Raw genomic sequence first — 21,726 nt, 5'->3', positions numbered from 1 at the left:
TCACTCTATGCCATTGATTAAAAATTAGAGATAAGGAGAGTTGTCACCATTTGCCTTTAAATTCCAGCAGTCATTTTCTAGAGCAGGTTAGAAAATGGAAGGCTTTGGATGCTACAGGCAACATAGAACTAAAACATGAGGACCAGTGCACAAAAAACTTTTAAGGAAGTGTCAAATATTGGAGTCTAAAGGCAATGCATATCTGTCAGATTATCGCTTCGGGGCTTCAGTGATCCATCCTAGCGGATCTATAACGACTGTAATACAAGTGAATGGGAGAGTGCGGCTTGCTCATTCTCTCTCATCCCCCCCCCATAGAGAAGATACGTTTCAGTCATTTGTCGTTGGAAAGAATTGTGAGAGTTGGAAAGTCCAACGACACAAAAAGTCAAATGTGTGTACGCAGCCTAAGGGTAAGTTGGGTGATGGTTAAAAAAAAAAAAAAAACTTACCTTATCGGAAGACGCGATCCCGAGTTCTGGCTTCTGACAGGCGAAGTGCATGTAGTATCACTCCGCCTGTGACAGGAGCCGGAACTACAAGGAAAGCATCGGCTTGTGCGGCTCCGGAGTGTGCACTCCCGCTGCCTTCACAGGGAAAGAACTCGGTAAGTACTATTTTTTTTTTCTTTTTCTCCTAGGTCTTATTTTCGGGGTAGGTCTTATATTAGGGCAGGTTGAGACAATAGTGATAGGTCTTACTTTCGGGGTAGGTCTTAATTTCGGGGAAACACAGTATCACAAAAAAATGGTGACACCTAACGAAGAAGTATACTTTACAATTTTTTTCTAGACTTTCAGACTTCTTTTAAAGTTTATCATAGTCAAGTATAAATCTTAAAGGAATAAAAAAGGATATTCCTTCTCTTTAAAATTACCATCATCTAATGGAAGAAGTAATTGTACTAACACAAACATTTTAAAACTTTTTTTTTTGTCTAGAAGAAGATTGGGATTCTGTTGATCAAGAATATGGGGTAATCGATGTAGAAGACTATGAACCAGGTTTGTAAACATACAGAGGTTTGTGTAAAAAGTGACTGAAAAACTGAAACAGCGGCACAATTCTTTTTTTTTTTGGCATATTCAAAGGTTAGCACCATGATCAGCTTTTTATTGCTGCTGTTGTTCCTATTTTTTTTTGTTTCCTCATACATGTTTACTTATCTATCAGCAAAACGTAGTGAAGAGAAATATTTTAAATTGAGGCACAAACGTCCCAAAAACCTTACTCTACATGAAACAAATCAAAATCACTGTGTGGTATTTGATAACCCTATAAAGACAATAAAACATTTTTGATTTTGGTTTTACATACACTTTTAGTCACCTTGCACATGATTCAATATTCAAGGTTCACATTAAACTTCTGTTTTGTGGTATTTTAGTCAATGTCTACTGTCTAGTGGAAGATGGATGGTTGAACCAGTAAATGTGTCATTTTCTTGGATGAGTTTTTATTAATGCAATGTGTGTGGGTCTACATCCTCATTCCATGTTTCTTGCTTAAACAGGAGAACAACCAGCAGCTGGAAATGATGAACAGGAAACAGAGCAGCAGTCAGGTGAGAGAAATACATTTTACAATGGAGGGCTGGATATGGGGCCAAAATGTGGCAGCATATACTACATGTTTATAGAATCAAGGTATTACAGAGTATTATGCAGTGATGTGCCTTGGACCTGGCATTCCCAACCTGGGTTCTGTGGAACTTTAGGGTTCTTCCAGTGGTTTTTAGGGTTCCTTGAGCTTTGACCAACTGACATCCCATCTGATGGTGCCTGCACAGTTCCAGGTTCAATATCAATTGACAAATATCTTTGTTCCTATATATCAACTAGTATTGTGGATTCTCTTAAAATTTTAATTATCATAAGAAAAGCATAATCATTTTGCAGCACAAACTAAAAGTAAATATATGTATTGTACATTTTGGGTGGTGTTGTGTGGGGATGCCATGTTTTTTTGTAAGTAATGCAAAAAAAAAAAACAAAAAAAAACTATTATCACTGATTACTGGATGTATTTTAATTTACAGATAGAAAACCGAAGGTAAACGTCATTACGTTACCTTCCCCTGTCTATCGAGGTAAGCATACAAGCTTATAGGAAATAATGAAACATGTATTCTTGTTATTTTACATATATGCCTGATTATATTCATTCACGATTCTCATAGAGTTTTGACAGGTGGAAATTATGAAACTTGAAACTAAACAGAAACATGTCTTTGTCGTAATATGTGTAACATGTCTTTGTTGTAATACTTTAAATATAAACTTTATGCAGCTCTTTAATGCAAGTAGTGAACACCTGAATCTTACTGGGTAAATATAATAATGATAAAAGCCTTGTGTGTTTAGTGCATCTCAGTGTAATAGAGAGTAAGTTATATCCAGTCTTTGATATAAATAGGGATAAGCGAGAATGAATGCGGCCGTGGGAAAAATCAGAGGAATTTTCCCACGCTGCATTTATTCATGAGCACTGATTCCTGGATAGAGAAACTCTATCCAGGAACTCACAGTACAGGACTGCAACAGCAATCAGGGGAACAGAGTCGCTCCGCTCCACTGATTGCTGTTGCCGTGTTGCCGTGTTGCCGTGTTGCCACTGATTGCTCTACATGTGTTCGTATGTAGAGGTAAAAGAGTTCATATATTACACATTATCTGTAATTAGGCTGTTTGGAGTTCAGCTTTAACATATTTGCCTTAAGTTTTTGTTTTAGAAGTATACTAAATGTTATTTCATAAAACTACAGGTCAGAATCCCTCTCACAACAAGAGGATTTGCAGCACCTTTGGTAACTATCATTATAAGACCTTCAATGGAGCAATCTACCATTTTCCGGGTCACTGCACCTACCGGTTTCTTTCTCACTGCAAAAGCAACTTTGAAGATTTTCATATCCTAATTAGACGTGAAGTTTACAAAAACAACCCAGTCATCGTTCATATGAGTATAAAACTGGAGGGCCACGCTATTGAACTGAAGGATAAAAATGTCACCGTAAATGATGAACTGTAAGTTATTCACAATTTCTGTATTTTAGGTTACCTTCATGGTAACCTCCAGGGGGTTCAGTTGGTTTGGTGCATCCAATATTTGTATCTCAGCAATACTCTACTGAAGTGTCCCAAGTGTATGAGTAGATAAAACAGCTACCAGTTAACCAATTTTGATTCAGCAAAAGACAGGGTTTAGTTTGGACCATTGTTAGACATTTTGTATTTAAAAAAAAACAATTGCACCTTCCAAAAAAATAACAAGACATAAAAGTAGAGTGACATAGAAAAAGAACCGGCAAATGGGATTGCTGATAACACTGCTGTAATGATGACAGGAAAGATGAGGTGTGCCAGGCCCATGTACAGACATGGCTGCACCCACAGTCCTTTGCTGCTGCCTCCTTCACAACATAAGGACTGGAGAACATTATTTTTAATATTATTTGGAAAAGTATAACTGTGCTATAACAGTAGTATTTGCAGATTATTAATTTATATCTTTACTTTACAGAGTGGATTCCTTGCCATATTCCATAGGCGGAACTCAAATCTCAAAGTCTGGGACCTATGTACGAATTTCCTCTAAAATTGGTATTGAAATGGTGTGGAATGAAGAAGACTCTCTCACGGTATATAAAAATAGTTCCTTTAAATCAAATATATATTTTTATTTGTGTAGTTCTGGCTTTCTTTTACATATAGCTCACATAGTTCTATGGTTGGAGGAGAGTCTAATCATTTGATCAATGCATGTCATATGAACAACTCTTCTCTAATCACGGAGCAGTGAGCAGTGAAGTCACGAAGAATGGTTAGTGATATCTACTTTCCATTTTAAATGAACCCCTTTGTTTCTTGTTTCTGAAGGAAAGTCTGTCCTTGCCTATAGCAACAAATCGGATTCCAACTAGCATTAACTGCAGGTCAGAAAATGACTGTTAGGTTTGTGTTTTTGAAGGAATTTTGGAGCTGCGTTTGCTTTCCTCTTTGAAAATGTTAGTTGCCTAAATGTGTGAAAAGAACTGTTTTTGATTCAAAGACTCTGAGTAAGCATGATGTAAGTAACCGAGCTGAATTTCTCAGTAAACATATTACATGCTCATGCTTTAAATAGAATTGAGCATAAGCATCTGCATGACATCCAGGGATATAGCGTTTTCAGAGAGACTCATGATGTCCCATGACAGAGTTTTATTCTTCTTAAATATATTCCTTTATGTGTTACTATAATTTACTTTTATGTGTGTCTTAAAAAGTTTTTTTCTTACAGTTTGAATTATAGATTTAGAGCTTACTGTGTATACTTGATTTTACTTGAAAATACAGGAAAAGATTTTAAATCAAGTGTAAACCTAGGGCAAAAAAGTAGTCATCACTGCTAACAATCAAAACAGTTATCAATAGAAATGCCAATAAAATTAATGTATATAAATACACCCATGGTTTGTTAGTTTTAAAACAAGGGAAAAGATATAAAATCACTTCAGCTTTGTCTGCATATTTCCCCCCTTCTTACCAGTTAAAGTATATTGTATTTTTAAGTTGGGTATGATGGGTTATTTGCTTTACCAATGTTTTGTGTAATATTGTTACCAATAGATGGTCCAGTGTTCTAAAGCAGTGTTTTTCAACTTTTTTTGAGCCACGGCACATTTTTTTACATTGAAAAAATCCTGCGGCACACCACAAATCAAAAATGTTACAAAATGACACTCTGTAGCTAATTCTTTTGTCTCTAAGAATAAACAAGAAAACTGTTACCTACTGCCACCCACTGACATGGAAGAGTATTACATTACTCTGCCAGTCACTACAGCACAGACACTCGACAATGGTAATTAGATAATTTCCCACGGTACACTTAAAGATCTCTCATGGCACACTAGTGTGCCACGGCACAGTGGTTGAAAATTACTGTTCTAAAGTATGTATCCACCTCATGTCTTACGTATCCAATGGCAGGAGTTTGTTACACACTTTACATGAAGACACATCACCATCTACTGGTGTGACCCAGAAGTAAACTTCGATTCAGTGTCTAATGGCATTTAAAAACGGGGAAAAAATGTAGTTTATTCTAAAGTATGTATCGTATTCATCAGTATTGAAGCCAAAGCATCAGCATGAAAGTCAGTATCTCTCATTACAAAATTTATAAAAATGTTAAATTGCAAATCAATGTAAAGTACATTACCACTGGTAAAATAACAGTTCTGCCTTTACTAACATGGCATTGAGGAGGGTGTCCTTGGCCTTGAGTTCTACATTTCCAACAAAGTATATATGCCCCTATTTTCAAGCATGCACATACAGGCAATAAAGACCCAGATATTTGATACCTGCTCTAGCTGAGAGAAATGTTGTGGACAGAGTTCTTTAAAACACAGAGCTCTTGACATTTATTTATCCTTCAGCTAATGATTGTATTTGATTTTTTTCCCTTTAGGTTGAACTTAGTCAAAAATATGCCAACCAGACCTGTGGTCTTTGCGGACGTTATGATGGCTCATCAAACGATTTAGAAGTGGACAGTAAGTCAAATTCAGATTTTTTAATTTGGACCCAAAATATGCATTGCTTGCGTGAGTCTTCAAACCTTATTGTATTTTTTAGATGTTCAACTGAGTAATATTGAGTATGGAAACCTTCAGAAAGTGCATGAGCCAGAAAAGAAGTGTGAGGACACCAAAGAAGAAGCAAAAGGGACATGTCGTAAAAATGTAAGACTATGGTTTCCTACAATAGTAGCTTTATTAGATATAGTTAGGTATAAGTACAACCTTCTGTGACTTAGCCCAATCTTTCCATTTGTTGTTGCATCCCATTCACAAACTTTGCACTTTTAGCAACAAAGGCAGTGCTGTCAAACCAGAAACCAGCTAGCTAGGTATGCCCATTGACAAGCTACAATGCTGATAAATATGCCCCTACATCATATACCCACCCCACGAAAGTACAAGCAGGCACAGCCAAAAGAAACTTGCCTTGTCTTTGCTATGCTTTTAGTAAATCAACCCCATTGCATAAAAATTTACAACTTTGATAATTTGTGTTTTTTTTTTCACCAACAGAATGTCATATGTAGATCTGTTTTAAATAGTGAAGGTCTAAAAAGTTGCCATGCCCTCGTTGATGTTCACAAATACATTGAACTGTGTGAGCATGATGTGTGTAGATGCACTGGAAACTCAACTGGTTTCTGTTTATGTAACATCTTCACTGAGTACTCCAGACAGTGTACTCATGCTGGAGGAAAGCCAAAGAACTGGAGAACTTCTAAGATCTGCCGTAAGTACAGAACATTCAAAGAACAAATGCTGAATGTGCAGGCCTCTGAGAGTAAAGTATTTTGAAAAAAGGTCATTTTTTTTTATTGGTGGTGGGGGGGTGTTTGGGCAAATTCACCATTGGATCATTTTTTAACTGCTGTGTTTGGAGGGAATAATTTACCATAAATTATTGTGCGTTCATTTAGACAAGATGCAATCAAAAATGTTGGTAAGGGTAAGATGCTTTATTGGATGTTTATTGGTTTTGTTGCTATTGTTCCCACTAAGGAGACATTTCCTGTCTTCCTGTGTTTATTGGGACAGGAAGTGAGCAAATTATTTTCAACAGGTACACAGACAACAAAAAAACAATTTATGTTTGTGTCATTTTATATTATTATCTGTGCATTTATTCAACATTCCAATGAAATTTCCATTCACTGAAAAATACCATTTTTGGACCGAGTGACATCATCACTGGGTCTTTGTGCTTTTCTTATGGTATGGAAGTTATGGTAGCACACACATGTCATGTGTTCATTTAAACATGCTTATATATTACATTAGTGACATATTTTGTTCCCCAAACAGCTCTAAGATGCGCCTACAACCTACAATTTGGAGAATGTGGCACTGCCTGTCCAGACACTTGTACCAACCCAGAGCGCTCCTTGGTGTGTGATGAGCACTGCACAGATGGCTGCTTCTGTCCTGCAGGTGATTGTCTGTTTTTTCTACCTTCCAGATAAATCATACTGAACATTACTCATTCATTATACAACATTGTGTGAACATATACACACATGTAATAGTGAATATTTTTCTGTCTGCCTATAATTTTTTCCTCCTTAATTAAAGGGACGGTATTTGATGATATCACCAAGACCGGCTGTATTCCAAAAGAAAAATGTGCTTGCAAACACAATGGAGATATTTACCCTTCAGGAACAGGATACTCAGAGAAATGCAAAGAATGGTAACCACAACCATAACTTTTTTTATCATTTAACATATATATGAAATTTGAACAACACTTAGTTACCAACTTTTACCCCTGTGTTTTGCACATTTGCTGAATCATCATATTCTCTGATAGGAGTAGTGGATTTGCATTTGCCACTCTCATGAGGATGATTTCTCTGATTTCATTTACCTGTCTTCTGACTAAGCAGAATTTGCCATTAAAGAGTACTAAGAGCATACTTTTCACAGTAGCTGGATATCCACATGCTATTCCTACAAAAAAAATCCAACAGATTTTGACCAAGAACAACTCCAGCTCCAACTTTGTATGCTCCCCTTCTAAAATGTGTTCAATGTTATTAGCAAACGTGTGCTGTGTAAACCTAGGAATATTCCTAGGAAAGATCAATAACATTTAAACATTTTTTGTACAGATAACATTTTTCCAGAATGCCTCTGCTACTTTCATTTGCATTGCTGGTTAACTAAAGTATATGCTGAAATAAAATTTGGTTGAACTGCAAGGCTGAAAAGGGCTTGTGAGTGGGGCTATAGCATTTATATTCTGAAGACAAACTGAAAGGTTGATGTATATATCAGGTGAGAAGTTTTTGTTTCTAACAGTAATGTATCTCTGCAGCAAATGTGAGCGAGGCAAATGGCAGTGCGTCAGAAAGGCTTGTTTCGGCACTTGCTCGCTAGAGGGAGGGGCACATATCACAACATTTGATCTTACTCGCTACGACTTCCATGGACGATGTACCTACACATTGGTCAAGGTAAGGAGTGTTATATATTTTTTGTTTTCTGTACAATACAAGAATGTTCTATATGTAAAATACATCTTCTACATGTAGGTAGTGTATTCTTTCATTTTTTTTAAATGTTTCTTTTGATTGCATTAATTGACTTCCAGTTAAGTTTAAATTAACTGAAAGCCAGGAAACAAGTGTCATTGCAAATCTGAAATAGTTTTTTTTGATAAACATGTAAATGTTGTGGAATCCATATTCCTACTTCCTACTTCCTATTTCTACCTACAGGCAATGCAATAAATCATTTCTACATTGACCGCTAACAATAAAGAACACTACATGTGATATTAGTGTTCCTTCAAAACTTCATTGATTGCTTTATGAGCATGCACAATCCTTTTAAAGGAATATGTGATAAAACTTGAAGTTGTACCACACATATCTTGTGCCATGAGTGTTACTAAATTTTAAACCTTGCTTTCCTATTCTGTCCAGACATGTGACACTGCCTTGTTCAGTATTCTGGCTGAAATTGAGAAATGTGGTGAGACCGACGCAGCAACTTGCCTGAAGAGTATTAATGTCATCCTGAATGGTGGAAAAGAGGTACATTCAAGAATGTATAATAGACAAATGCTATTCAACCTATCGAAAGGTTCAGGAAAAGCATAGCCTTTTTGATGCCCTCTTGAAAAAATCCTGAAATGATCTGATAGTAAACACCACCCCGATCCCAAAACCCACCTGGTCCACGTATAGTTGAAATGGTCCGCTAATGCCCAGAGGGATCCTGTGCATCGGCACAGTCTGGGAAAATTGTCCAACTTTAAACTGCAGCAAAGTTTACATTTACTTCCTTACTACCATAGCACCTTCCCTGCTGATTTGCAATGAAGCAAGTCTGTGTTGCCTAAACATAATTGTTCTCTTTGCATGTAATATAAATGATTTACATTATGCATCTTAAGGTTTAATTCTAGTGTTTATTTTTTATCCATACAGTTTATTTTAATCAAGAAGTGTGGTAGTATATATGTAAACTCAGTCTACACCCAGCTACCCATTACATCTTGTAAGTATACAAAAATAACACAAACTCAACATTATGCTTGATGTGCAAAATGTGAAGCTGTACGTTTTTCACTTCTTTAATCATCTAATCATCTGCAAAAAAAATCTTCATTTTATTCAGCAAACATTTCCATTGCAAAACTTATAATAATGTATATTATATACATATATTGCTTACATTAATAAAAAAAAACATATTTCCTATATTCTTGCTTTGGCTAAAGCACAAGTATAGTTACAATGTTATACAATGCTGTTTACAGAATCATTTACCAAATATTATTATACAGTTTTACAGTTTAGAAACAATTTAACATTTTAAAGGTAGATATAGTGTTTTTATGTGTAAAAATGTGTGTATTATGATTGTTTTATATTTCTATACAAATAAAATATTTTTTTCTGTCCCACAGCTTCTGTCACCATTTTCAAGCCAACATCTTTTTATATAATGCTTGAAGCAAAAATTGGTCTACAAGTTAAAGTGCAACTGGTGCCTACTATGCAGGTCTATGTAATGGCTGATCCAACATTTATGGGCCAAACATGCGGTAAGAACATACTTTGTGATAATTGGTTTTCTTGCACAAATAAATATAATTTCTACAATGTCAAAATGCATGGGCATTGAATTAGCTTACATCTCACAATAAGTATTACAGATTGTCGCTATATCATAGTTATCAGCCAGAAGTAATTCTGGATTAAACTACATTACACCTTTTGGAGGAGTATATACTTTCCACAACTAATTTGTGTGTTGTAAGGGATGTGTAGTACTAGTGACCCTTGCACTTTTGCTCTACTTCCTTGGTAGTGTTGAATATCTCACTATTCGATTCGACAGCTATTCGATCGAATAGGGGAATATTGTTCGGAGGATCGAATGCCGAATTTTTTTGGGACTGTGAAGAACTGCAAGAGCAATCAGGGGAGAAGGGCTGACAGCCCAATCCTAGTAGTATGTATTCTTGGATGGAGTTTCTCTATCCAAGAACACAGGAGTCCATTTTACCACTGGTGCTGTGGATCACACACTGCTCAGATCATTGAGAAGATCACTGAGAACATCCCCTGCACTAGAGGCTAAATGGGGACAAGCATCCCCATTCATTCACCTCTAGTGCTTTGTGATTGGCTGAGGAAAGGAAAATGCTGATGACCCTTAAGCTGTCATCAGGGTTTACCTTACCTCAGCCAATCACAGAGCACTAGAGGTGATGAATGTGGAGACTTGTCCCTATTTACCTCTAGTGCCTGGGGATCCCACACTGACAGGAGGAATCATCCTGTCATTGTGGGATAACCTGTAAAAAAATTAAAGTTACACAAATCACACACATCAAATAAATTATTTTAACATAATTTAATAAGATACATTTTTTAACACTTTTTTTACACACAAATTTGCGCCATTGAATCTTGTGTTTTTCGGGTTGGGTCTATCCGAATTCGAACAGCAAATATAAGGACAATCCAAATTCGAACACTTTGGTAGCAAGCAAAATTCTTCAGTATTTCCAGCAATTAGGGAATGACACAAAAGGAACAGTGTTTTTTTGGGCTTTAACAAAACTTCTAGAAGGACATGACTTATGCTACATAAACATGTCAAGTGATTCTTGAATCTGACATGTGCATCTTTGATCCTTTCCAATGACAAAAGTCTAACGTGTGTAGGTAGCCTTAGTCTTTGTATATATTGTGAAGCTTTCCAAGTGCCAACCTATATAAACAGATTGGCAACAGAACTTTATTTTACCAGAAATAGGCAGAAAAATAGGTCTGTGGTATTTGATTGTGAAGAAACCAGGGGTGCTGAAAGTAAAGCAAACCCACCTTGTTACAATGTAAGGTATTTTAAGAAGAACTAAAGTATAAGGTATAATATTCTATAATAATGTTATACGTTATATATCTCTCATGCATTTCAAATTTACATTGTCAGGACACAGAAAAACATGAAATAATAGAAATAACTTTTTTTTTCCCAGGTCTTTGTGGTAATTTTAACAACATCCAAGCTGATGATTTCAGATCTCCTGCTGGACTTATAGAAGGGACAGGCACATCTTTTGGCAACTTATGGAAAACTCTGCCTGATTGTTCCAATGTCCAAAGCAATTTTGAACATCCATGCTCCCTCAGTGCCCAAAATGGTAGGATTTTTAGAATACAGTCACAGATTTTATTCCTAATCTTTAAATAGGATAAAAATAGAACTGCTAAAATGTAAATATTGCAACATGTCATATGTCATATGTTTTGTAATATATATTCCAGTAATTAAATTTCCCAGACCACTGCAACATTCAGTATGTAATATACATAAATATTCTTCTTATTCTTCTTCAGAAAAATATGCATCACTTTGGTGTAGCATGTTACTGGACAGTGCCGGACCTTTTGCTGATGGCCACAAAACTGTTGACCCGGAAGCCTTCTATAAGGTAAAAGAAAAACAGTAGCAATGTAATGAACAATACCAGCTGCTTTACTTCAGATATGTCACAGCAACATGCAAGTTCTCCTGAAGCTAAACGTTTTTTTGTTTATAAAGCAGACCTCTACTTAAATGGCAACCTAATCCTATGTTAACAGTCCTGTTGAGCTAAAGTAATAGAACTGATAAGTTTTCTTCTTATTGGAGAAAATGTTTCGTTAGCCTCCCACCTTAGCCTGTAATAGGACAAAATGTCAATAAAAATATGCCTTACAATCTCTACTAACAGGTAGGGTTAGATATTTTTTACTGTATTGTCATGATTGAAACAGCATTTACTCAAGAAAAGATACGTTTTCCAGCCCTTGTAGTATTATTGTATAGTATTATAAAGTATCCAAACAAGACTTTAAAGACTAAATTTTTTTTAAAACAAAATGTTTTAAATGGAACATGGTAAGGGTTAAAACCCTATATATATATTTGTTTTCCTCCAAGGTCATCATTGTTTTCATCCCAAAGTTGTTGTAGGATGTTTTCCTAATTCTTGTTGCGATGACAACCCTGAATATGTGGATTGTCTGTTTCTGGATTAGCGACAGTAAGCACAAATAAAAGGAGGACCCCCTATTGGTGGCACAAACAGCGATATAAACTTGCAGAGGGAGTAACTCTTTCCTAATAGTTCCACTACTGAAAAAAGTGGCTTATACATACACTTTTAGACAAATGATTTAATTTATTGTCCCCACCTATATCAACCACTGGATGTGATTTACTAGGAGGTCAGTTTATAAGGGGTCTGGTGAATCTGACATTCATCAGAAAAAACCTTGGTGGAGAATCAATCTGTGCCATTGAAATATATGGCCCATGATGATTCTCCACTAGGGAATGTTCTAGCCAATGTTAGATTCACTATTTTTTAAATTGACTGCTAAGTGTGGTCATAGAAACATTTAAATTGCTGAAAGAACAGTTCCTAGTAATTGTGTAACCAAAACATATTTAAAGTAATAGACAATACAGTAGCATCCTCGCTGTGGATGGTAGATGAAATAAAAGAAGAAATAGGACTCATTACATTACATTACATTGAGGATGAGTGGCAAATGTTATAGGTACATAAATGACTGAAACCACAGTCCTAAGTTACCTAGCTTTCAAATCACAGCATGCTAGAAATATGGTGAGGGTGAGCATAGCAGCAAATTGCCACATCAGGAAAACATCTTGGTGCTAAAGCTTATAGGTATTGCTTAGGATATGTGGAGAATGAAATCTTGCACAATTCACTCCAAGCGTTGATTTGGTGGGGTGCCATTATAGTAATGTTAGAAGGCAAATTCTATTTCATCTAAAACATATGGAAATAACCTGTTCATGACTATTAAGACATCTCAGACACCTATTTAAATATATATTTCTTTGCAGAATTGCATGCATGATGCCTGTAGCTGTGAGAAACAAGAAGATTGCATGTGTTCTGCCATTTCCTCCTATGTTTATGCTTGCTCCAGAGCAGGAATCTTCCTTCGAGGATGGAGGAAACATATCTGCCGTAAGTTCTACTCTGCTATAAAATAAGGCTATACATAGTTACATAGTAGGTTAGGTTAAAAAAAGACATAAGTCAATCAAGTTCAACCACTAGGGAAAAAAACATATCCCAGATTTAAAACCCTATAGGACATAGTTGGTCCAGAGGGATCAAAAGAACCCCGGTACATTTTGCTTCAACAGGAGAAAAAATTGCTTCCTGATTCCATGAGGCAATCGGATGTTCCCTTCATCAACAGTCACTGATATTTTTACTTTAAAGCCTTAATACCCAGTTATATTCTGTTGGGGCTTCTATAAACCGTACCATCAAATTATCTTGTATTAAATTCACAAATTTCCTCCAATGTCAGGGTAGTTAAAATCTCTCATGATTAAAACACTTCCAATTTTTGCTGTTTTTTCTATCTGTGCTAGTAGTTAATTTTCTTTTTTTTTTTCCTTAGCACTGGGGGTCCTATAGTAGACTCCAATCATTAGTTGTGTGTTTTTCAACCCCACATTCAACTCCACCCATAATGCCTCAACCTCATTGTTTGTTCCCTCCGCAATTTCTTCTTTCACATTCACTTTCAGATCACTTCTTACATACAGACATACACCACCACCCTTTTGTTTGACTCTGTCCTTATGAAAGAGAGTATACCAAGGAATATTGACAGCCCAATCATGTAAAGAACAAAGCCAGGATTCAGCAGTGCCAACTAAGTCATAATTCTCCTCACTCAATAATGCTTCCAACTCCCCTATATTGTTTGCCAGACTTCTAGCATTGATGAGCAGGCTCCTTAAACCATTGCTGCTTTACCATCATTGTTTGTTGTACTGCACAATCCAATGTTTGTTTGTAACTTTGGAAGCTCTTTACATTTACCCACCCACCCACTCTGTCCTAGTTTAAATATCCCTCCACCATTCCCCTAAATCCTTCCCCTAGCACAGCAGACCGCCTTTCATTTAGATGCAAACAATCTCTGGCATACAGGTTGTACTCCAATGAAAAGTCAGCCCAGTACTCTATGAACCCAAACCCTTCCCTTTTGCACCATGCCATGCGTTTAGCTGTCTAAGCTCCCTCTGCCTTCCTGTGTTGCACATGGCACAGACAATATTCCAGAGAAAATAACCTTGGGGGTCCTTTCCCTCAACTTGAAACCCAGTTCTTTAAACTGATTTTGAAGGATCCTCCATCTTCCATCTATTTTGTCATTGGTTCCAACATGGACCAAGACAGTTGGGTCCTGTCCAGAACCTCCCAGTAATTAAATAAGGCTATCATATCTTCCTAACTTCTTTAGTTCCCAAACCTCTATACCTCTAAATGACTAGAGCCAAAAATAATTAATTAAAAAACAGCATCAAAGGAATGATAGATAAAGGGACTAGAAGGAATAAATTAGGGCTAATTACAAAATAAAGGACAATATGGCAATAATATGGGATATATTTTACTGTTACAACATATGGAAGTTTGCTGGAACTGTCATTGTTTACAGATCAAATGCCACTCAATTGAAATATTTGTAAAATATTAAAATAAATCCACTAAAACAATATTATTGAGGCAATGGGCCTGATTTTCAAAGCTCTCCAAGACTAGAGAGAATACACTTTCATCAGTGATCAGCATACCTGTCATTTTCTATTTGTTAGCAAAGGTTTTCAATTCTGAACCAGATCCATTCCAGGTTTGTTAGATCACTCAGGTTCACTCATGAAAGTGTATCTTCTCTAGCCTCAGGGAGCTTTAATAAATCAGGACCACTGTATTTATCCTATAAACACTGCTTGCAAGTCTCATTTGCAGAAGTGTTACTCTTTTGTGATATAGATCAGGACCTAGCAGTCCGACAAAGAGGATGGGAATCCCTTGGCATACAAAAATTATTCAAAGCATCCAAAAAGTATCCCAAAGTTTTTTGGCTTATCTCACGTCTAAAGTCTTTAAATAGTGAAATAGAGACAGCAAACAACAAAAAGAAAAATATCTAGAAAGCAAGCAAACATTGATTATTGGCATCTTTTATATTTCTATCCTAAAATGTTTTCTTTAAAACTGCATACAGTGGTTGTGACAAAACTTACTTAGACCTAACAAAGTACTTATGTTTTACTTGCAGACTCATACACCACCACCTGCCTTGAAGGCTTTACCTACAGTTCCACAGTCAGCACTTGCCAGCCCACTTGCCGATCCCTCAGTGAGGCAGATGTTATGTGTGAGATTAATTTTTCCAGCATTGATGGATGTATTTGTAATGAAGGAACCTTTTTGAATGATGAAGGAAAATGTGTTCTGCCAGCTCAATGTCCTTGTTATTATAAGGGAAGTCCAGTGTCACCTGATGAAACAGTCCAAGAAAATGGCAAGCACTGGTAAGTTGTTTGACTAGCAGGTTACTTATCATTGCAGTCAGTCAGTTAGCTGTGTGCTTTTATGACACAAGGTATGGAACTTGCCTGCACTACTGCCTTATACACTGCACTGACACTGATTTTCCACTTTTGTTCCACTAATACAAGATTATTGGCTATAGGCCATTATTGGAAATTATTGTCAATATAGAAGAAGTACATGTATGCCATATTTGAAAAATGTTACCTGGCTGGCATGTAGCTGGCATGCAACGTTACTTTCTGAGTCATTTACAAGTAATAAGTATGCATACAAGGTCTTTTGTCTTACCTTAATGACCTAAAAAAATTAGCAACACTAAAAAAATCAGCATGGCAATAAGAATTTTCTTTGAATGTGGTGAGCAATAGTCAGCATATCTATAATAACAAATTTGAATTGCTAACATATGCATGCATAATAGGACATGTCTATATCCATGGGTTTTACTACATGATCCAGATTTACAGGGGACGCTGAGCTGTCTGGTCAGACATTAATTGACACATGTAGGTATTGCACTTTCTGCTACAATTAGGTACAATCTAGGAAATATAATTAAAAATGTGTCTAATTTACTTACTAAAATCCACCTCGTGGTCATCACCAGAGGAGCAAATAACACTGCCCTAAAACAGTTAGGGCAGTTGTGGAGAACACTGGGGGTAAACAGTTTCAAAGACTGCTAGACCAATTATTTCCTGTGCATTTCGTTATTTCCATTTCTTCAAGATAATGTTTATAACTTTAGATTTGTCCTCTTGCATATGAATAATCAAATGTTCTAATTTTGTAGTGTGTGCAAAAATGGAAGACTGGAGTGCAAAGAAATCATCCCAATCCCCGGTAATAATAAGAATATATTTTACCTGTTGTGGATTTATATAGAAATTTTTATGCGCGTGTGCCATTGGAATGTCAATGATGTCTTGGGTTGAATTATGACTTTGGCACGTGCATGTCATTTTACTGTTTTCTGAATGTTTCTGTACCTTAACCAACAAAATGGCTACCTAAACTTTTTTTAGGTGGTTTTTGTAGGGCATTGAAACTAATGTGAGAAAAGAAAGAGAAGGACAGGGTTTTTAGCAGCAATTTCAACTGGGTCGTATTATGAACAAAAACTAACAAGGGGGGGTGGCACCCTTTTTTTAATTCAGGAGGCGGAAAAGCAAATCTCTTTATATTTGGGCATTGAAACATTATATGCGTGTATAAAATACAATAGAATGCATTGTTTTATTTAAAATTGAATATGATTTTTTCTTCTCTCATAGAATGCAAACATCCTATGGTATATTTTGATTGTGACAATGCCACTGCTGGAGCCAAGGGACTTGAGTGCCAGAAGAGTTGTACCACCTTTGACAATGAATGTGTAAGATGATTTAATTAAAGCTCAGACTTTGCATGCATACATTTACATTTTTACTGAAATGTTCTTTCAATGTCCATAATCTATAAACATTGTTGTAGATTTTTACTTTAATAGAAGCTGTTTGGTTTGCATGCTTCTTAGTTCTTTCTGTGAAATAACATTTTCTTATATAAATATACCATATATATTTTGTATTTGTCTATCCTACAGTACAGCACACAATGCATGTCTGGTTGTGTATGCCCTCCAGGAACAGTACTTGATGACTTGCATGAAAGCGCATGTATTCCTGTAGAAAAATGTCCCTGTGTACACAATAATGACTTATACTCACCTGGAGAAACAATTCAAGCCAAATGCAACACCTGGTAGGTGTCTGGAGTTTATTACTAAAGTTTATTATTAGAACCTCTTGGTTTTGATTGCGTATCTTTAAGGTGTAAAGGTTTAAAAAACATATGTATATGATGACCCAATGGTGACTCCTTGTCTTGTTTCCTTGTGCAGTACTTGTAAAAACAGAATTTGGGATTGTACCAAAAACACCTGTCTTGGCACCTGCACAGTGTATGGAGATGGCCATTATCTCTCCTTTGACAACAGAAGATTCCGTTTCAATGGTAACTGCTGGTACACCTTGGCTCAGGTAAATTAATCTTTTACTCCCACAATTGTAAAACCTGTTCCTTTTTACTTGGGAGTTTATGTACTAGTTATTTTGGTGCTTTCTTGGTGATAAATTCTATTAACATAACAGAGATTGCAGACTGCATCATGGTCATAGTAGAAATGAAATAACCAATCTGTACTCATATTTTACTAATAAAGTCCTCTAAGATAAAGCAAAAAATGAAATCTTATGGCTCAGCTTCTCCTTAAGGCTTATATGCATATGAGTGCAGAAGAAAACACTTTTCTGTTAATTAACATTAGTTTTTGCATATGAAAGTATATGAAACTTATATATACTGAGGTAAACTGAGATAGGCAATCTGAAATGTGTTGTAAATGTAATATGCAATAAATTGTGAGTCTTTTTCATAGCTGTGGAGATTAGTAGGCATCTGTTTATCTTCTATTTCTTTGACTTGAGTATTAAAGACAAATACAAATCACATTGCACAATTATGTCAATAAATTTTTGTGGCTAAGTTAAGAATCTGACTATATTTGTACCTCCAGGATTACTGCTCTGATGATCCCACGGCTGGCACTTTCCGAGTAGTCACAGAAAATGTGCGATGTGGTACTTCAGGTACCACCTGCTCCAAATCTATCAGACTCTACCTTGGAGTGAGTATCAAGATATTAAAAAAACTCCTTGTCATTTATTTAACTATGGTAGATGGTATATATATATATATATATATATATATATATATACAAGTAATCCTGTAAGTAAATGCTTATTAAAAGAATTTGAAACAGTAACCTAAAACCAGGCCAATGCCACAGGCTTGGTTTCATCATTCCTGCAAATGGATATCTTTCTTTTACTACCCTATCGCTCTGTTCAGCCATGGAAAGCCAAGAAAAAAGGTGGAATGTAGAGAACGATGTTACCTACTCAATGTGACAGTCATCAAGCATCAACAATGCCATGTGTATCCACAGCCCACTGTAGGGTATAAGTGGCTTTTTATTTCCCTTCTTCTGCCCCTGCCCAACAATATTAGCAGGAATATGAAGTAAAGGTGAAAAGTTTATGCTACTGGGTGGAGTGGATCAATATGAATTTGTTGTTTGAAAGTGATACAGTTGCCAAAATTAGTCAACTGGAGAGAACAATGTCTGGTTAGAAATGCTTGAGGATAACACAGCTGAAAAACAAATGTTCATACTGATACAGTAATATGGCAGTTGAGAAATGTTAAGTTTGTTAAAAATTAATATTATTTAGTTAGAATTAAGCTTGAATTCTGCACACCATTTTCTTACCAGAAGAAACCTAACTTTTTATCCCTTTGCGCTTGTATGTATACATTTATATAGGTCAGTATTCGGCAGTGCTTTACAAAGTCTATAGTCATGTCACTAAATTTCACTCATCCACAATCTAATGAATTACAATCTCTTTGGTATGTTTTCTCAGAATTATGAGGTAATACTTGGTGAAGAGAAGTTTGATGTAGTCAAAAGGAACACTGGAAGGTATATACCCTTCAAAGTTCGTCAAATGGGCATCTATATGGTGGTTGAGGCTTCCATTGGTTTGGTATTGATGTGGGATAAGAAAACCTCCATATTCATAAAACTGGATCCAAAATTTGAGGTACATTTCTTTGTTAACTATACCCAGTGGCAATAAAATGTTTGGCAAAGTTTCACTGGTTTTATAATTATGCAAACTGACTATGGAAGACATATTTGTTTTTTTAACAACAGAGAAAAACCTGCGGTCTTTGTGGTAATTTTGATGGTAACGCAGCCAATGACTACATCACAAGAAGTCAAGCCGTAGTTGAAGATGTCATTGAATTCGGTAACAGTTGGAAACTTTCTGAGAAATGCAAAGATGCTAGAAGTATTGGAGACACTTGTGACTCCAATCCATACAGAAAAGCTTGGTCCCAGAAGCAGTGCAGCATTATTACCAGTGGCACCTTTGCCTCTTGTCACGGTCTGGTAAGGTCACCATTTACTATTTATTTTATTTGAATACAAGCAAATAACTGCTGTGTTTTTTACTTCTGTTTTTTAATGAAGATAAGCATTGCTATTCCAAGGCCAAGATCCTTTTCCCTTTTGCACTCTCCCTTTCACAAAATAGCCTGTCACTAAAAGGTTGTATTTTACATGTTTCTTCCTGCCATCTGTTTAGTAAATACTGATTATACAGGAGCAAGCAATTTTTTAAACATAAACTAGGGATTTGAAAAAGTTTTTGATGGCAATTCATCACTCTCCACTTCTATCCTCCCTCTATCAACAATCTGAGATATATAGGCTGATTTGAAGTTGAGTTTCTTCATTCAACAAAAAATGTCCAAATGTTCACTTATCTAATCATGTGAAAATCTTTTGCACATGATTGGGTATTCACAATTATTAGTAAATAACCTTGGATTATCTTTAATTACTTTAATTACCTTTCACTTATTATTAGTAACCCATTAATTTTAAGTTTACATGATTTTTGAGTAAAAATTCTCAACATTACTAAATACTCATACACTCTTGGGTTGATTTATTAAGGGAATAAAGACTGTTCAATTTGCAAAGTGAATCAATCTTTGAAGGTTTGATGGGCTGTTTTTTTTTTCAATTTCTCTTGCAGATGATTGATTGAGTATTCAAAGTTAGCACATATTCACCTCATACCATCATGCACTTTGCCAAATGAACGGTCTCTGTTGTTTTAATAAAATTGATCCAATGGCACCTAAAATACATACCATAACTATAATTATAATTTATGCAGTTATCTACAAACTAGATTTTGGTTAGAATAGGAACTATATTCAATAGTGTAATTTATTGTTTGCTGGTTTAAGACATTGGGTAATGTCTAAAAAGCTTGGTGAACTTTATTTTTACTTTTTTGGCAAACAGGTGGACCCTCTTACATACTTTGAAGCTTGTGTCAATGATGCGTGTGCTTGTGACAGCGGAGGAGATTGCGACTGTTTCTGTACTGCTGTGGCAGCCTATGCCCAAGCTTGCAGTGAAGCTGGACAATGTATTCACTGGAGAACACCAAACATCTGCCGTAAGTATCAACATATGATATTTACTATAGCGTCACAAAACTAAAAGTTGCTTTTCTTCAATGAACCCATTTTATCATCTATTCAATGCTATTTTTTTAGCTTACATACTAATAAAACTAAGTATAAGTATTCTATTTACCCCTTTATGTATGCTCACAGCCTGCCACTGCAGTTCATTATCTTCTAGTCCAGTGTTTCTCAATCTTTTATACATTGGAGAACCCTTGAGGAAACTTACAGGTCCTTGGAGAACCCCTGCTAAAATGACTACATCCACAGCTCACACAACATTAATGTGGTGGCCAGTGGTAAGAATACCTCTTGCAATGCTGGTCGGTGAAATCAATGTGACCCTAACAGATAGCTAAAAAGATTATTGGTGTCATTTAAACTGACCTGAGAGGCACAAAAACCTAGGAACCCCTGGAGAAACTCTGGTTGAGACACATTGCTGATATTTTCTCTGCTTCTTGCCCACATGAAATGCTGGGGATGAGGAACAGAAAAAACAAAACAGATAAAAGGGGATAAATACAATACTTACCAACACACTAATGACATGAATTATAAAGAGAAGTACTATATTGGGGGACACTATAAAGGGAAACTCTATGGTAGCACTGTATATAAGGCCACTATAAGGGCTATATATTGGGAGTCATTAAGCATTTTTCTATGACATCTGATATACCTAACTACAGTAATACCAGTGTATGTAACATTTTAACTCCATGGTTTCTCTCAACAGCTGTATTTTGTGATTTCTACAATGAGCAAGGACATTGTGAGTGGCATTATAAAGCCTGTGGTGCCCCTTGTATGAAGACCTGTATGAATCCATCTGGAAAGTGCTTCCAAAACTTGAGAGGATTGGAGGGTAAGTGTTGCTGCATGTCAATTCACACAGTACATTGAGAACACAACTTAATTCATTTTCTCATCAATCCAACGTTTTCAATTCGTCTAAATAAATGATATGTTCTAGCACATGGGAGTAGAGCTATTGTAGGATATTAGATTGGATTCTATGGTGAAAATCATTATGCACAAAAAAATTATATATAATACACAATACCTTGCTTAGACATTAAAAAACGCTAAATGTGCTGTGGAGTCCTACCATCTTGGATATCATGTCAGCAGCTCAAGCTGTTACTTTAGTGAGGCAGAG

General features: G+C 36.0%; 1 protein-coding gene across 1 annotated transcript in view; it reads left to right on the top strand.

The window, feature by feature from the left end:
- LOC140337728 (mucin-5AC-like) overlaps positions 1 to 21,726 on the top strand; it is a 57,594-nt gene that overhangs the window by 29,949 nt on the left and 5,919 nt on the right. The window contains exons 3-28 of the mRNA XM_072421527.1: positions 942 to 1,004; positions 1,514 to 1,564; positions 2,039 to 2,089; positions 2,765 to 3,026; positions 3,523 to 3,640; positions 5,458 to 5,542; positions 5,625 to 5,731; positions 6,083 to 6,299; positions 6,872 to 6,997; positions 7,139 to 7,256; positions 7,884 to 8,022; positions 8,494 to 8,604; positions 9,001 to 9,070; positions 9,483 to 9,620; positions 11,064 to 11,228; positions 11,425 to 11,519; positions 15,193 to 15,291; positions 15,376 to 15,448; positions 16,745 to 16,845; positions 17,056 to 17,213; positions 17,353 to 17,491; positions 18,028 to 18,138; positions 18,938 to 19,117; positions 19,231 to 19,470; positions 20,398 to 20,554; positions 21,304 to 21,432. Coding sequence (XP_072277628.1) covers positions 942 to 1,004; positions 1,514 to 1,564; positions 2,039 to 2,089; positions 2,765 to 3,026; positions 3,523 to 3,640; positions 5,458 to 5,542; positions 5,625 to 5,731; positions 6,083 to 6,299; positions 6,872 to 6,997; positions 7,139 to 7,256; positions 7,884 to 8,022; positions 8,494 to 8,604; positions 9,001 to 9,070; positions 9,483 to 9,620; positions 11,064 to 11,228; positions 11,425 to 11,519; positions 15,193 to 15,291; positions 15,376 to 15,448; positions 16,745 to 16,845; positions 17,056 to 17,213; positions 17,353 to 17,491; positions 18,028 to 18,138; positions 18,938 to 19,117; positions 19,231 to 19,470; positions 20,398 to 20,554; positions 21,304 to 21,432 — 3,303 coding nt within the window. The remainder of the gene's footprint in view (positions 1 to 941; positions 1,005 to 1,513; positions 1,565 to 2,038; positions 2,090 to 2,764; positions 3,027 to 3,522; positions 3,641 to 5,457; positions 5,543 to 5,624; positions 5,732 to 6,082; positions 6,300 to 6,871; positions 6,998 to 7,138; positions 7,257 to 7,883; positions 8,023 to 8,493; positions 8,605 to 9,000; positions 9,071 to 9,482; positions 9,621 to 11,063; positions 11,229 to 11,424; positions 11,520 to 15,192; positions 15,292 to 15,375; positions 15,449 to 16,744; positions 16,846 to 17,055; positions 17,214 to 17,352; positions 17,492 to 18,027; positions 18,139 to 18,937; positions 19,118 to 19,230; positions 19,471 to 20,397; positions 20,555 to 21,303; positions 21,433 to 21,726) is intronic.

The sequence above is a fragment of the Pyxicephalus adspersus genome, chromosome 9 (assembly GCF_032062135.1).
Source record: "Pyxicephalus adspersus chromosome 9, UCB_Pads_2.0, whole genome shotgun sequence".
Classification (NCBI taxonomy): domain Eukaryota; kingdom Metazoa; phylum Chordata; class Amphibia; order Anura; family Pyxicephalidae; genus Pyxicephalus; species Pyxicephalus adspersus.
Note: the sequence above shows the minus strand (reverse complement) of the source record. Positions and strands in the feature narration are given on the sequence as shown.